Source organism: Puma concolor, chromosome C1 (genome assembly GCF_028749965.1).
Source record: "Puma concolor isolate L17-30 chromosome C1, mPumCon1.1.hap2, whole genome shotgun sequence".
In the NCBI taxonomy this organism is placed as follows: Eukaryota; Metazoa; Chordata; class Mammalia; order Carnivora; family Felidae; genus Puma; species Puma concolor.
In genome coordinates, this window is record NC_141674.1 from 882,095 (window position 1) to 898,048 (window position 15,954).

The 15,954-nt window shown below is 53.6% G+C and overlaps 1 protein-coding gene across 2 annotated transcripts in view; it reads right to left on the reverse strand.

Moving 5' to 3' along the window:
• The window catches only part of CFAP74 (cilia and flagella associated protein 74), a 66,519-nt gene that overhangs the window by 49,206 nt on the left and 1,359 nt on the right, over positions 1-15,954 (reverse strand). For both annotated transcript variants that reach the window (XR_015254368.1, XM_086715411.1), the window contains exons 2-6: positions 7,653-7,738; positions 5,013-5,097; positions 4,753-4,890; positions 2,330-2,428; positions 585-689 (exon numbers count right to left, since the gene is read on the reverse strand). Coding sequence is in view for 1 of the 2 variants with exons in the window: in XM_086715411.1 (XP_086571537.1) it covers positions 585-689; positions 2,330-2,428; positions 4,753-4,890; positions 5,013-5,097; positions 7,653-7,719 (494 nt within the window). In the remaining variant the exon portion in view is untranslated. The remainder of the gene's footprint in view (positions 1-584; positions 690-2,329; positions 2,429-4,752; positions 4,891-5,012; positions 5,098-7,652; positions 7,739-15,954) is intronic.

The window sequence follows — 15,954 nt, forward strand, 5'->3', positions numbered from 1 at the left end:
CCGCTCCCCGAGAGTCCCTGTGGTCGGGAGGGGCGGGGACAGCTGTGGCTTTTCCAGCAGCGGGTGGCCTGCCGCCAATGCCCTGTCCTGGCCCTCCGTGCCTTCCTGCGTGTTTCCCAGAGGATGCCCGGCCAGCGTCTGGGGGAGGGGGCCGCTGTGGGGGGGGGAAGCAGGGCACGAGGGACACCAGGAATCTGATCCCCTCCTAAACCCCCTTTCTTGCGGCAGCTAGCTAGAGGCAATGCTGCTGTTTACGACCCAAACCCAAGCACCAGTGTCTTTGCTGGGGGTTGCTTCTAGAAAGGTTGTGAAACGGCGAAACACTGTTTAAACACGGTGCTGGTGGTTCTCCGGAAGCAGGAAGCAGGAAAGAGGGGAAAGGAAAAGAAGCAGGTGTCCTAGTTCTCAGAAATGCAAACAAACATGGGGAAAGTGGGAAACATTTCAAAAAACGTGAAGTCTTATCCTTTCAATGATTTCATTTAACGGGCTCCCTTCCCGCTCTTAGGCAGCTTAAAAGTCGCGCGCAAACTACGCGGGCCACGTCCTGCCTGTGCGCAGGGAGCCCCCCCCCCCCAACTCACTCGCTCTTCAGCAACGCGGCTCTGAGCTGGGACTGCAGGGCTCTCTCGTCGTCCAGCTCTGTGCACAGGCGTCTGGACACCGCCTGGAGGCGGCCCACGGAGGCGCTGCTGAGGCACGGGGGGCAGAGGGACAGGGGGGCAGGGGAGTGGGGGGGCAGGGAGGTGGCGTCAGCCTGGCCCCCAGAGAAAGCCCCCCGGTGGCCACTATCCCACTGAGGCCTTCAGCTGGCCTCTTCATTTTCAAGAGAGAAATCTGTCTACACCGGCCAGCGGGGAAGGCCTTCAAGAAAAGCTGCCCCTGTGCCTACTTCTGGCTGCTTGGCCAGGCACAGAACCCGCTAGAGCACCTGCCCTGGCCACACCAGTGCCCACTTCCCTCCCGGAGTCAGGGAGCCGGATCCCCTGGTTCCAGCCTGTCCGAGTTGCGGGCCCATTCCGATCAGGGAAGGATCCTGCACACTTGCCCGACTGGAAGCAGTCAGGTGGCCAAAACGCCCCTGGGAGACTCTAGGTAGGGAGTCCACTCTGCACCCTCTTCTGTCCTGGGCTGTGGCCGGCTCAGTGCACCTCCCAGGCACCCGACCGCTCAGGCATGTTCTGAGATAATCACAGATGATCACAGGGTGGCCAGTGGGGCTGTGTGGAAATAGCCTTGGGTGACAAAGACCTCAGGACTGGTGTGTGCATACCACCGATCAGGACCCCACACGTGTACGGCTGGGGAGTGGGTTTCCGGCAGCTGGTGTGGCCCTCATTTCTCAACATCCAGCCTGCTGTGTCCCATAGAACCAGGTGGATTTTAAAGTCCTACAAAAGAGCCTGTCTCCGCCTGCAGGGGGCTGGGCTGCAGGCCTCACAACGCTGCTGCTGGGTGAACTGTCTGGCACCTTGTCCTGTCTGTCCTGTGACCCCCAGGACTCCAGCCTCCAGCCGCCAGGAGGCCCTCTACCCTCCTGGGGCCAGTGGGGCCTGGCGCTCGTCCCTTCCTGGCAGCAAGTGGGGCAGCTACATTCAGATTCTGGCTCAGAGCGCCAGGACCAACGTCCCACCGTGTCCCCGCTCAGCAGGGTGACCCCGGGCAGCTCACTTAGTGTCCCTGAGTCCCTCAAAGGGCTGCTGTGAGACCGATAGGGCCTGAAGTGCATGGACGCCACCTGGCTCACCTGTGGACACCGGCCCCGGGCGCGGGGAGCTCCAAGCAGATGTGTCCACGTGAGGTAGCCGCGCAGGCCTCTGACCCCCTGCCTGTCCTGTTCCCTCATCTGGGTAGTGGCACTACCTGGCTGGTCGATCGAGACAAAGCCAGTCCTGATGTTTCTTCCCCTAAGCTCATTGGTGTCCCTGCCCTGTCCCCACAGAGTGGCCTCTCTTTTTGGGCACTTCTAGGGCTTTGCACATCCTCACCCCAGAATGTTCCTTCCTAGTCACTGCAGGCAAGTTGTTTTTCTCACTCAGGTTCCGGCCTGGAGGCAACTCCTCAGGAAGCCTCCCTGGCCACCTGCCTCAAAGTGACCACCTCTCCTGACCTCATGGCCACCAGCTCTCTTGTCCTTGTGACCACCTGTCTCTTTCCGTATCGGGGTGCGTCTGTTCCCCACCCTGGAGGGTGGCCAGTCTGCTTCCTCGTGCACCTGAAGGCAGCAGGTGTTAGTACAGATGACCAGTCGGGTGACCGGACGCCTTCTGCTGCGGCACTGGGGGCCCCCGCCACCCGCCCCGCTCGGCGCCCGGGGCGCACGACCTACGTGTTGTTGGCCTCTCTCCCTGCAGCCACCTCGGCCGCCACGCTCGCCTGCTGCTTGGCGATGAGCTCTATCCTCTGGCGGCAAGCACGCAGCTCTCCTCTGCAGGGAAGTCAGAATCCGGATAAGCAGTTCTCTGGGATCGAGCCTCTCCTCACGCTCTCCCTCAGGAGCCTCGGACGGAAGCCCATCTTCCTTCAGCTCCCCTCACCTAGGCCAGGGGCCGCGGCTATATGTCCTCCCTCGTCCAGGCCAGGGGCCCCGGTCATCTGTCCCCCCTCACCCAGGCCAGGGGCCCCGGTCATCCGTTCCCCCTAGTCCAGGCCAGGGGCCCCAATCATCTGTCCCCCCTCACCCAGGCCAGGGGCCCCGGTCATCAGTCCCCCCTCACCCAGGCCAGGGGCCCCGGTCATCAGTCCCCCCTCACCCAGGCCAGGGGCCCCAATCATCTGTCCCCCCTCACCCAGGCCAGGGGCCCCGGTCATCAGTCCCCCCTCACCCAGGCCAGGAGCCGCGGTTATATGTCCCCGGTGGCCCAGGCCAGGGGCCGCGGCTATATGTCCCCCCTCGTCCAGGCCAGGGGCCCCGGTCATCTGTCCCCCCTCACCCAGGCCAGGGGCCCCGGTCCTCTGTCCTCTCACCAAGGCCAGAGGCCCTGCTCATCTGTCCCCCCTCGCCCAGGCCAGGGGCCCTGGTCATCTGTCCCCCCTCGTCCAGGCCAGGGGCCCCAATCATCTGTCCCCCCTCACCCAGGCCAGGGGCCCCGGTCATCAGTCCCCCCTCACCCAGGCCAGGGGCCCCAATCATCTGTCCCCCCTCGCCCAGGCCAGGGACCCCGGACATCTGTCCCCCCTCGCCCAGGCCAGGGCCCTTGGTCATCTGTACCCTCGTCTAGGCCAGAGGCCCCCGTCAACTTTCCCCTCACCCAGGCCAGAGGCCCCACTCATCTGACCCCCCTCGCCCAGGCCAGGGGCTCCGGTCATCCGTTCCCCCTAGTCCAGGCCAGGGGCCCCAATCATCTGTCCCCCCTCACCCAGGCCAGGGGCCCCGGTCATCAGTCCCCCCTCACCTAGGCCAGGGGCCCCAGTCATCAGTCCCCCCTCACCCAGGCCAGGGGCCCCAATCATCTGTCCCCCCTCACCCAGGCCAGGGGCCCCGGTCATCAGTCCCCCCTCACCTAGGCCAGGAGCCGCGGTTATATGTCCCCGGTGGCCCAGGCCAGGGGCCGCGGCTATATGTCCCCCCTCGTCCAGGCCAGGGGCCCCGGTCATCTGTCCCCCCTCACCCAGGCCAGGGGCCCCGGTCATCTGTCCCCTCACCAAGGCCAGAGGCCCTGCTCATCTGTCCCCCCTCGCCCAGGCCAGGGGCCCTGGTCATCTGTCCCCCCTCACCCAGGCCAGGGGCCCCGGTCATCAGTCCCCCCTCACCCAGGCCAGGGGCCCCAATCATCTGTCCCCCCTCGCCCAGGCCAGGGGCCCCGGTCATCTGTCCCCCTTGCCCAGGTTAGGAGCTGAGGTGACATCATCTTTCCAGGGATTTCTCTCACACAATCAAGCTGCCTGATCAGGGTCTTGTTTCCTGAAAGCCCTTCAGAGGGGCCACCTGTGTGACCTCAGCCCAAATGAGAGTTCACGGGAACCGGCACACGTGAACGTGGCCAGGCGTGTAAGGGCCGCACACCTGGCACACAGCTGCAGCACCTCGTCAGCGTTCTAGAACTCCCAGACCCGACAGGACAAGCGACCAACGTGTGGGCCTGAATCGAATCCGATTCAAAACTCTAGCTCCTGTGATGAGAACAGCAGAACCAAACCCAGAGCGCGGGCTCTAAGCCAGCCTGGAGGACACGCAGGGAACCGCCGTGGTTGCGCGGCCGGGAGATGCCCACTTCCTCAGGGGAGGAACCGTGCGGAGGTCCGGTGGAAGGAGGTTTTTACTTGCTCCGGGGACAAGTAGGCAGGAGTGATGCCTGCAGGCGGCGGTCACACAACTCAGCAGACAGAAATCACAGGCACACGCACCCACAGGCGAAGGTGGGCAGGGGCACGTGGGTCACAGCGGGGACCGTGTGTTTTCCACTTTCCCGTATGACCTTCTCTTCGCGGACGTTTGGGGAACATGCGCTACCAGTGTTAGCGCGGGTCAAGCCGGAGCGGACCCCGGGGCAGGACGGGCCGACCCGGGGCCCAGCCCCACGCAGGCCACCAGCGAGGCCCGGGCCCCGCACGACCAACGGGGACACCGTCTGCACGCCTCACGTGACGGCCAGGAGGGCAGGGGGAGATCCGTCCATCGAGGCCGGCCCCGAGGTCGCAAGGGTCGGAGGCCCGGCAGAGCCGAAGCCTCCGGAGCACGGGTCGCCCCGCCCACGACGGCCGCCCCGCCCCCTGCTCGCCCCGCCCACCCGCCGCCGTCGCCGAGCCCACCTGGTTTTCTGAACGAGCAGCTCTTTCTCCTCCTGCGGCGTCTCCAGGCGGCCCAAGGCCCTCCGCAGGCCGCAGGCCTGGAACCTGGCTGGGGCGGCTGTTTTCTTCCCACTTGGGTCAGCATCGGCGTTCCCCGGGCTTAATGCGGAAGGACAGCGGGGGCCCTCGCGCGCTGCTCGCCCCCGCCCGGCTCCACCTTTCGGCCGGGGGTGCCCAGGCTGGGGTGCGGGGAGCAAGGGGGCCCGCCCGGGAGTAGTTACCGGCGGCCTCCCGAGTCGGCACCCTTCTCAGCTGCCGGAGGAAGAGATTCAACCTGGAACTCTGGAGCCTCTAGTTCATCTCTTTCTAGAAATCCAGGCAAGAGAAAAAACACAAAGTAGACGCAGACGTTCAAGTCTGAAGCACTGGGACGAACCTAGACAAGCTCGCATCTGCAGGCGACGATGCTGATGGCCTTAGAGCAATGGTTGTCAAAGCGCGGCGCGGGGAACCCTGGTGGGAGTGCCTAGAACTCTCTCGGAGCGTCTTCAGTCAAAACTATTTTCCTAGTAGTACTGAAACATCGTTTGTCCTTTCACTCTCATTTCACGAGTGTGGAATGGAGTCTCCCAAAGTCCACGTGACGTCTGTGTCACAACAGACTAACACGCCCGAACGGGAATCCAGCTGTCTTCTGACGAGCCAGACTCTCTTCGTTGCGTACAACAGGTTCAGTTTTGCTGTTTTCACTGAATACATATAAAAAGTTCTTCAGCTTTAATTTTTAATACACTCGATATTAAAAAATGTAACTGACATAGGGGTGTCTGGGTGGCTCAGTCCTGCTTAAAGAATTTCAAGAGAACACAGAAGTGGGAAGGGTCCTACTGGCCAAATTTAGAACAAATTGAGCATCAAAATAAACAGGGCAGAGGGGCCCCTGGGTGGCCCAGTCGGTTAAGCGTCCGACTTCGGCTCAAGTCGTGATCTCACGGTTCATGGGTTCGAGCCCCACATCAGGCTCTGTGCTGACAGTTCAGAGCCTGCAGCCTGCTTCAGATTCTGTCTCCCTCTCTCTCTGCCCCTCCCCTGCTCACGCTCTGTCTCTCTCTCAAAAATAAAGAAACATTAAAAAGTTAAACAAAAAATAGTAACCGACAGAAAAAACACTTTCTGGTTGCAACGATTTTTAAGAATGTAAAGGGGTTCTCTGACAAAAAAGTTTGAGAATTATTATCTTAGAGAATCACTGTAGACTTCGAGCCAAACATGGCCAATCGAACTTATGCAATTTCTCTCTCCCCTTCATTAAATCTCAGTGAAAATGACTACAAAGGAATTCAACAAGGCGTCAGTGAAAATCACAAGGAGTACAGGAGGAAGAGAGTAGACAAAAAGCCTATACGTTTGGGAAGACGGCAAGGTGGGGACGAATTTACTACCTCCCCCCATACCTCACCTCACAACTCCTCACCTCAGCTTGCCTTGCCACACCTTACCTCTTCTCACCTCACCAACCTCCCCTCACCACGCCTCGCCTCACCTCACCTCACTACGCTCACTGCACCTCAGCTGACTTCACCTCACCGTATCTCACCTCATCTCGCCACAACTCACCTCACTGTACCACACCTCACCACACCTCACTTCTCCTTACAACACTTCACCACAGCTCAGCTCACCACACTTCACCTCAAAGCACCGCGCCTCACTTCAGCTTATCTCGCCACACCTCACCTCTTCTCATCTCACCAACCTCACCTCACCTCACCTCACCTCACCTCAGCTCACCACACATCACCTCACCTTACAACTCCTCAGCTCACCTCACCACACCTCACCTCATCTAACCACAACACCTAACCACAACTTACCTCACTTCACCTCACCACACCTTACCTCACCACACCTCCCCTCACCAAACTCACCTCTCCCCTTTCATCTCACCTCACCACACCTAACCCTCACAACACCACAAACGACATCATAGCATACCACACGTCTCATCTCAACACACCTCACCTCACTCACCTCACCATATCCCACTTCACCTCACCACACCTCACCTCACCTCTCACCCCAGCTCACCACACATCACCTCACGTCACTACACCATAACTCATCTCACAACTCCTCACCTCACCTCACCTCACCTCACCTCACCTCACCACACCTCACCTCACCTCATTGTGCCTCCCCTCACCACACCTCACCTTACCGTACCTCACCTCACTTCACCTCACCAAACGTCACAAATACCATACCTCACCTCACCTCACCTCAGCTCACCACACATCACCTCACCTTACAACTCCTCAGCTCACCTCACCACACCTCACCTCGTCTAACCACAACACCTAACCACAACTTACCTCACTTCACTTCACCACACCTTACCTCACCACACCTCACCTCACCTCACAGTTCCTCACCCCACCTACCTAACCACACGTCACCTCACGCTTCACCTCACCTCACCACAGCTCAGAAACTGAGAAACGAGCCGCGCTGCAGTTAGATGGAGAACTGAGGAAACTAGTCCAGGTTTGATTGTCTCGCCTGGTGTCCAGCACTAGCCCAAATCAAGGCCTATCTTGGATTATCGGATTATTTTTAAATCTATAAACTTCTAGGGAAAGAAAACCAAAATAGGTCACAATCAAAGGGATAAAAATGGCATCCTATTTCTCAATAGAGACGCTGGAAACGAGAAAACTATAATCTGTCGCTTTCAAGAATCTCGGCCATAATTTATCTTTTTTTTTCCAACTAAAGACAGAATGATATAAACTTTGAGGAAAAAAAATAAGGCTAAAAGATACAGTCTTTCTAAAGAAAAGGAATTCAGGGAAACTATAAAGCACATCATTTATCTTCATTGTTGCCAAAACACCCGTTATCTGTGAAAAGACTTTTATTACCATCTTCCACAATTGGGACATTGTCCAAAAGCTCCTTCGTAGGGAACTGGTTAGCGTCTTCTTCCATCTTGGAAAGCAGAAATTAGCTACAAAAAAAATTGTAACAGGTATAGATGAATAGGATCATAGTTAAAAAACATAAATATCGGATTTCATACGAATTAACAATTTCTCTTGTAAAAAGACATTAAGAAAATGGATGAGGGGCACCTGGGTGGCTCAGTCAGTTTAGCACCCACCTCTTGGCTTTGGCTCAGGTTATGATCTCATGGTTTGTGGGCTCAAGCCCCACAATGGGCTCTGTGGTGACAGCGCAGAGCCTGCTAAGGATTCTCCCTCCTTCCCTCTCTCTCTGTCCCTCCCAGGCGCACGCTCCCTCCCTCCCTCTCTCTCTCAAAATAAATAAATAAACTTTTGTAAAAAAGAAGAAAAGAAAATGGACAAGCCCAGACTAGGAGAAAACATCCGCAACAGAGAAATCTGACAACAGTCGTATATCCAGAATATATAAAGAGCCCCTAAACATCAACAACATAAAGTCCAAACTCCGACTGAAAAGGGGCAGGAATTTTAGAACAGACGTGGCAAGAGGAGATACACAAATGGCCAACGAGCTTGTGACACTTTGCGCCGCAGCATCAGTCCCCGGGGAAACGTGAAGTAAGACCATCACGAGACACTGCTGCACACCTGTGAGAACGCCCCAAATCGAAAATATGAACACTGGCCCAGCACGTGACCCGGAAATCCTCCTCCAGGACGTGCCCGGGAGAAACCAGAACACATCCCTCAAACAACCTGGCACACGAGTGTTTACCCAGAGGGCCCCCAGCCGGGAAACAACCCAAGCGCCCGTCATCGTGAGCACGTGCTGCTGCTCGGGAACAAGAAGGAACCGAACGGATGCGCACGAGCGTGTCTCAGGAGCCTCGCCGGAGGTGAAGGAAGCCACACACGGAAGAGAACCGGGAAACCCCCATTCAGGCAAAACTACCTGCCGGCGGCCGTGGATCTGGGGTCAAAGGCAAGGAGTGGGAGGGGCGCGAGGGGCACAGTGGGGTGGGGGGTGTTCTGCATCATTTCTAGCGGTGGTTGCACACGTGATGATCAAACCTCATCCAAATGAACCTTCGGGATGTGCGTGCTATATAGCACGTCGCGTGTTACGGGGCAGGTCAGAAGCAACCCTTAAGGAATTTCAGAACATCCCTCACGCTTTAGTTCTTTGAGGGACCTTAGGAGCCTGCCTGCCCAGAACTCCGTGCGGAATGTTGATATTATGTAGGAGATGCTACAATTGTAGATGAATTTGTCTTTCATGTTTCACTTTACAATTGCTTCGGAATAATTGACTGAAAAATATTTTCAAAGCCTAATAATGTTTCCTGGATGAATCAATAATAAGTCAAGGCCAGCGATTCCTTTTTAAAAATGCTGCAAAGAAACAATCACGCATTACAGTTCTGAGAGGCAAAATTTCAAGGCATCTTGTCAAATGCCAACAATATTCCTCCCACTTGAGAAAACCTATTAACCCCCCCCATCTGTGAATGGCAGAGCTTTTAGAACATATTTACAAAGTGGCCGAGTCTGTTCTGCTCGTGCTCATGAACTCCATGTGCTCATCACAGCGCAGCTCAATTGTCCCCCGGACGGATGGCAGCCTGGTACGAGGTGGATCATCACACATACAGTTCCACTGAAGATGACATTAAACCACATACACTTCTTTTTTAAATTTTTTTTTACATTTTATTTATTTTTGATAGAGAGAGACAGAGCACGAGTGGGGGAGGGGCAGAGAGAGGGAGACACAGAGTCCGAAGCAGCTCCAGGCCCCGAGCCGTCAGCACAGAGCCCGATGCGGGGCTCGAACTCACAGACCGCGAGATCATGACCTGGGCCGAAGTCGGACGCTTAACTGACTGAGCCACCCAGGTGCCCCGACACTTCTTGTTTTTTTAATGTTTATTTATTTACTTTGAGAGAGAGAGAGAGAGAGAGAGAGAGAGAGAGAGGGAGAGAGAGGGAGAGGGAGAGGGAGAGAATGAATCCCAAGCAGGCTCCATGCTGTCAGCGCAGATCCCGACATGGGGCTCGATCTCACGAACCACGAGATCATGACCTGAGATGAAATCAAGAGTCACACGCTCAACAGACTGAGCCACCAGGTGCCGCTGAACCACATGCACTTTGAATGTCCAGTGAAACAGGGCAGTTCCAGACAGGGAGCCTCTGATGCCTCTTAAATTCTCACTAAAACCACAGCAGAAGGATTCAGTTTTTTCAACACACGCATCTACAAGGACACGGCAAATGGCAGAATAAACAGTTTGAACAAAACAGAAGCCGGGAGTGTGAGGCGGTAGCAGCCCTGCAGGCAGAGGTACGGACCGACCTCCAGGGGAAAACTTGAGCCATAAAAACCCACGTGCGCCCCACTGCCCGTGGAAGGCCCCAGAACTCCGTGTCTATGGGGATGAAGTAGAATCGGAAACGGATTTGCTAAAACGTGCGTAAGAAGCAGTTGGAACTTCCATTTCCATTTTAGGCATGTGGCTGTCCAGCGTGCCAGCCATCACACTAAAAATAACCACAAATGCCGCATAAAATTGTATGTTAATTGCCTTAAGAACCTTGAAGAATTGACTAGAAAGTAAGAAATCATCAGGTCAAAATCTAAGTGAAGGCAAGATTATAAACAGGTGAAAGGGCCAAGGTGTAACAAAAAAAACAAAAAAACAAAAAAAACAAAAAAAAAAGGTCTCCTTTTAAATTGGATTAAAAGACCCATAGCAATAACCAAAAAATCTAACTGTCCACTATTGGAGAGACATCTAAAACACAAGCTTACAGAAGCACTGAAATTTTTTTAATGTTTATTTATTTTTGAGAGAGAGAGAGAGACAGAGGGCAAGTGGCAGAGGGGCAGAGAGAGAGAGAGAGGGAGACACAGAATCCAAAGCAGGTTCCAGGCTCCGAGTTGTCAGCACAGAGCTCGATGCAGGGCTCAAACCCATGAACTGTGGGGCCTTGACCTGAGCCAAAGTCAGACGTTCAACTGACTGAGCCACCCCGGCATCCCGAAGCGACAATTTTACATCCACGTGTGTTCACTAATGGAGTCACAGAGGAAACGGCACAGATCGACAGAACAAGGAAGAAGTCAAAATGCAAACTCTCGTGGGAAAATTTCACACACCGCTCTCAGGAACTGATAACAAAAGCAGATAGCAGAAGTCATTAATGACACTCGACATCATTAACAAACTGAACGTGACAGACATACAGAGAGCATACCAGCGACAGAATTGTAAGTGCTCCCTGAAGGCACACACTGAATATTTACAAAAGCCGTCTCCTGGGCCCGAAGCAGGTCTCAATAGATTTTAAGAGACTAAAATGTACAAGGCTTTGTACAGCATAAGGAACATAGTCAGTTATACTGTGACAGCTTTGTGTGGTGGCAGACGGTGACTACACTTGTCACGGTGGTGACTCTGCAATGTACAATATCAAATCACTACGGGGTGGACCTGAAACAAACACAATATTAATATCGTATGCCAATTATTCCTCAATAAAAACAATCACAAAAAGCTTGTTCTCTGACCAAAAGTCACCAGCCCAAATCAATAACAAATAGAGAAGTATTTCTAGAAAATAAGAAACATGCTTCTAAATAACCCATGGGTCAAGGGAAAAAAATCATGCTGGAAACAGTAAAATACTTTGAGCTGAGTTACAAGGACAGTAGCTCCAATCAACCATAGCGCAGCTGACCCCACGCAGAGCAAACTCCTGAACTTCACACATATACGGCATTAGGAAAAGGCTAAAAGTTAATGCACGAAACATCCAGTTCGAGTGGCTACAGAAAGAACTGCGAGATGAACCCAAAGAAAGTGGAAGAAAGCAGATTGAAAATATTAACAATTCATGCAACAGAAACGAACGTATGTGATCGAGATGTTCCTGGAAACCAAGAGTTTGTATTTTTAAAAGACTAAAATTGATAAATATGTCAGGAAAACATTAAAAACTAAAGAAGTCATGAACAACTTTATGCCAGTAAATTTGAAAATGCAGACAACGGACAAATTATTAGAGAAATATTACTAATCAGAATTGTTTGACCAAAAAAACCTTCCAAAGTCCCATAAACATAAAAGAAACTCAATCAATAGTCAAATGCATTCCCAGGAAGAACACTCCAGGCTCAGAGGCTTCCCCATCCAGTTGTGGGAAACACGCCAGGCGCAGACCACTGGGTTCACACGCACCCCCTCCCGGAGGGACAGGCAGGTCCGGACTTCTCTCGTGGGGCTCACGCAGCCTTCGTCACCAGAGCCCGACACCGACAGCGGAGACCGGAGACGGGGAGCTCCTGTCGCTCAGAGCGCAGACACGAAAATGCAGAGAGAGGCATCGTTGGCCTGGATCCGCAGTGTCAACACGGCATAAAACTTTAGGACCACGGCGCGTTTACTTAGCATCGGAAGTCAGCTTAATTCACCCCGGTAACAGACCGAAGGAAGAGAATTATATGATCAACTCGACAAGTGTGGGGAAAAAGTATTGATAAACTTCAACATGCCACTTATGCTTTAAAAAAAAACTTGGCAATCTTACATTAGGAACAGTCTCCCTTCATGTAACAAAGGCTACACGCTGCCGACAATGGACAGGAGGCATCACGCATCATCCTAGACGTTAAAAATGCTCTTTTAAGACGGAAAACAGGGGCGCCTGGGTGGCTCAGTTGGTTAAGTGTCCGACTTTGGCTCGGGTCGTGATCTCACAGTTCGTGGGTTCGAGCCCAGCGTCAGGCTCCATGCTGAGAGCTGGAGCCTAGAGCCTGCTTCGGATTCTCTCTGCCCCTCCCCCCCCCAAAAGGTGAATAAAAAATTAAAAAAAGAAAAAGACGGAAAACAAAACAAGGGCTTCCCTGAGCTACTTCCTTCCACTGGCACTCCTGCCTCCCAGCTAGAACCTTTAGGGGTAAAAGGACCAAAAAGGCATTCAGAAATGGCAATGTTTTCAGATAACGTAGCCGTGTACATAGGAAATCCAAATGAGTATACAGACCTCCCTCATGAAAGTTATTGAGACGATGTCGTAATGTCGTTAGATATAAATGCAATAATAAAAACCAAATATATTCCCATTTATCAAAGATTTGGAAAAGCTGCCATTTACAATTCCACCAAAAAATACGAACTGCGTAAGGACAAACACAACAAAAGGGTGCAGGACCGCTAAGGAGGAAATGACGGAGCCTCACCGGGTGACGGCAAAGGAGGCCTAAATAATAAATACACGGAACAGGGGCGCCTGGGTGGCGCAGTCGGTTAAGCGTCCGACTTCAACCAGGTCACGATCTCGCAGTCCGTGAGTTCGAGCCCCGCGTCAGGCTCTGGCTGATGGCTCGGAGCCTGGAGCCTGTTTCCGATTCTGTGTCTCCCTCTCTCTCTGCCCCTTCCCCGTTCATGCTCTGTCTCTCTCTATCCCAAAAATAAATAAACGTTGAAAAAAAAATTTTTTTAAAAATAAAAAAAAATAAATACACGGAACAGATGATCCTGACACTTCAACAAGTGGGTGTCATGGGGGAAAGAGGGATCGGGAGGCCTTTTTAAGTGAAAAGGTCCGGAAGACAAAAGTCCACCTCCTGCGGTGTGGGGGTCCTGTTTGGAAGCAACTGTAAAAGACGTTTTTGAGATCATGTGGGAAAGTGAACACAAATTGGCATTAGATTTTATTAAGAAATTCGCGTTAATTTTGTTGGGGTTGATGATGATTTTGCAGTTATGCGAAAAGTGAGTCTTCAGCCGTTGGAGCTGTATTTACCGGCCCAAACCCACGAACCGTGAGATCGTGACCTGACCCAAAGTCATATGCTCAACTGAGTGAGCCACCCAGGCTCCTCCAGGGTTTCTTACACAGGACACCAAAGTCATTAGCCATGAGAGGAAAAGCTGGCAGGTGGTCACGTACATTTAAATTAAAAACTGTCATTCAGATGATGCCCTTGGGAGAGTGAGAAAAAAGTTACAAGCCAGAAGATAAATTCAACACATTATCCTAAAGGTCCTCCATCAAGACCACGCAAGGATTACCCACAAATCAGTAAAGAAGGTGGCAGTCCGGGGGCAATGGCAGGACCCACACAGGCACTTAACCATTGAGGACATTCAAATGGCCAGGAAGTGGGGCAGCCATGTGTCCAGTGTGACCGCGTGCCCCACTTCATGCCTGTTTTCCTGGCATTATTAAGAGTGTTTTGGGCGCCTGGGTGGCTCAGTTGATTGAGCGTCCGACTTTGGCTCAGGTCACGATCTCTCAGTATGTGAGTTCGAGCCCCACGTCAGGCTCTGTGCCTCACTCGGCCATGGCGGGAGCGTGGGAGCGAGAGCGGGGACAATTACTTCCAGAGAGTCCGGCGTCACCCGGTAGAGTTAACAAGCGCGCGCCTCCGTGCGGCTCTCCCGCCGCTGCTGCAACAACTTCCCGCAAATCCAGTGACTTCACAGATTTACTGCCTTACGATCCTGACGTCGGATTCTGAAATGAGTCTCACTGGGTGAAAATCAAGGTGTGGGCAGGACAGCATTCCCTTCTGGACGCTCTAGGGAGGATTTTTGTTTCCAGAGGTCACGCACACTCCTGGGCCCACTGGACCGCCTTCAAAGCCAGCAGCGTCAGTGTGGTCTTTCTCCTGGGGCCCCCTGACTCTCTCTCTCCTGCCTCCCTGTCCCACTTCTGAGGACCCTGTGTCTGCACTGGGCACATGTGGATAATCCAGGACAATCTCCCCATCTCCAGACACCTGGGTAACAACCTCAGTTCCCCTGTCGCGTCATCTAACATATTCCCAAATTCCAAGGATTAGGTCTTGGATCTCTCTGGGCACCATTCTGCGCCCCCCTACTCTCTGACTCAGCGGTTCCTCTCCTAGGTGTGTGCCCTACGGAAAGTCTCAGCCGTTATGCTCGTGTCCCGGAGCTGTCACAGCACAAGCGTGGCACAGCGGGCGTCTCAGGACAACGGAAGTGTATTCTCTCACAGTTCCGGAGGCCAGGAATCTGACATCAAGGTGCCGGCAGGGCCTTGTTCCCTCTGAAGCACGACAGCAGGGTCTGTCCCAGGCCTCCCTCCCAGGTTCCGAGACTTCCTGGCCTGTGGCAGGGCAACTCCAACCTCCGTGTGATGCTCTGAGTGCACATCTACGTTCAAATACCTCTTTTTTTTTTTTTTTTTAGTGTTTATTTATTTTGGAAGGAGAGAGAAACAGAGCATGAGCGGGGGAGGGGCGGAGATAGAGGGAGACACAGAATCTGGCAGCACAGAGCCCGACGCGGGGCTCAAACTCATGAACCTCAAGATCATGACCCGAACCCAAGTCAGATGCTCAACCTACTGAGCCACCCAGACACCCCTTAAATACCTCCTTTGTATAAAGACGCCTGACATATAGGATCAGGGGCCCACTCTCCTCCACTGTGACCTCATCTTACTGAATTCCATCCCCAGTGACCCTATTCCCAAATGAGGTCACATTCTGAGATGCCAGGGGTTAGAGCTTCAACCTATGATTTTTTTTTTTTCCCCTGAAGAAACACAATTCAATTCATCACAGACTTAAACAACAGGAGACATAACACGACCTCAGAGAGCAGCAGCAACTCTGGGAACAAAGCCCCCTGGCCACCAACAGCAGAAAACACCGACAGCGTGATCCGGCCTACAGAGTGCTGGATGGTAACGAGGAAAGAGCCGGCGCCGTGTCACAGAGCGGGTGCGCCTCTTCCACACGACTGATGGGAAGATGGTGCACAGCACTCACCCTTCTTCCCTCTGGAAGCTTCCGGACTAGGTTCCCCAGGAGGGGCAGGCAAAGTAGGACCCGGGGTGGCCCAGAGCTGGCTGTCAGGGCCTGAGTAGGAGGAAGGCAGCGCTGAGAAGGGCATCAGAGCCCAAGCAGGGTGGAGGGGGAGCCCGCGGTGAGCCGCCCAGCTCAAGCCTGGGAAGGTGACGCGGCCACTAGCCTCAAAGTATCTCCCAACAAAATACGCGTTCATTACAGAGGGAAAAAGTAACTTCCCAGCGGAGACATTGGCAGACACCACTTTGATTAAGTGATCAAGGCAAACATCATCTGTAATGTGACAAATGGGCCACCATGAGCCACCTGACAGGATGGAATGGGATGACGAAAGTTGTGCATAAGTTCTGTGACTTTTCTGCCAAGGATGCATGATGCGAATCTAATCTTGAGGAAACATCAGACAACCCAAATGGA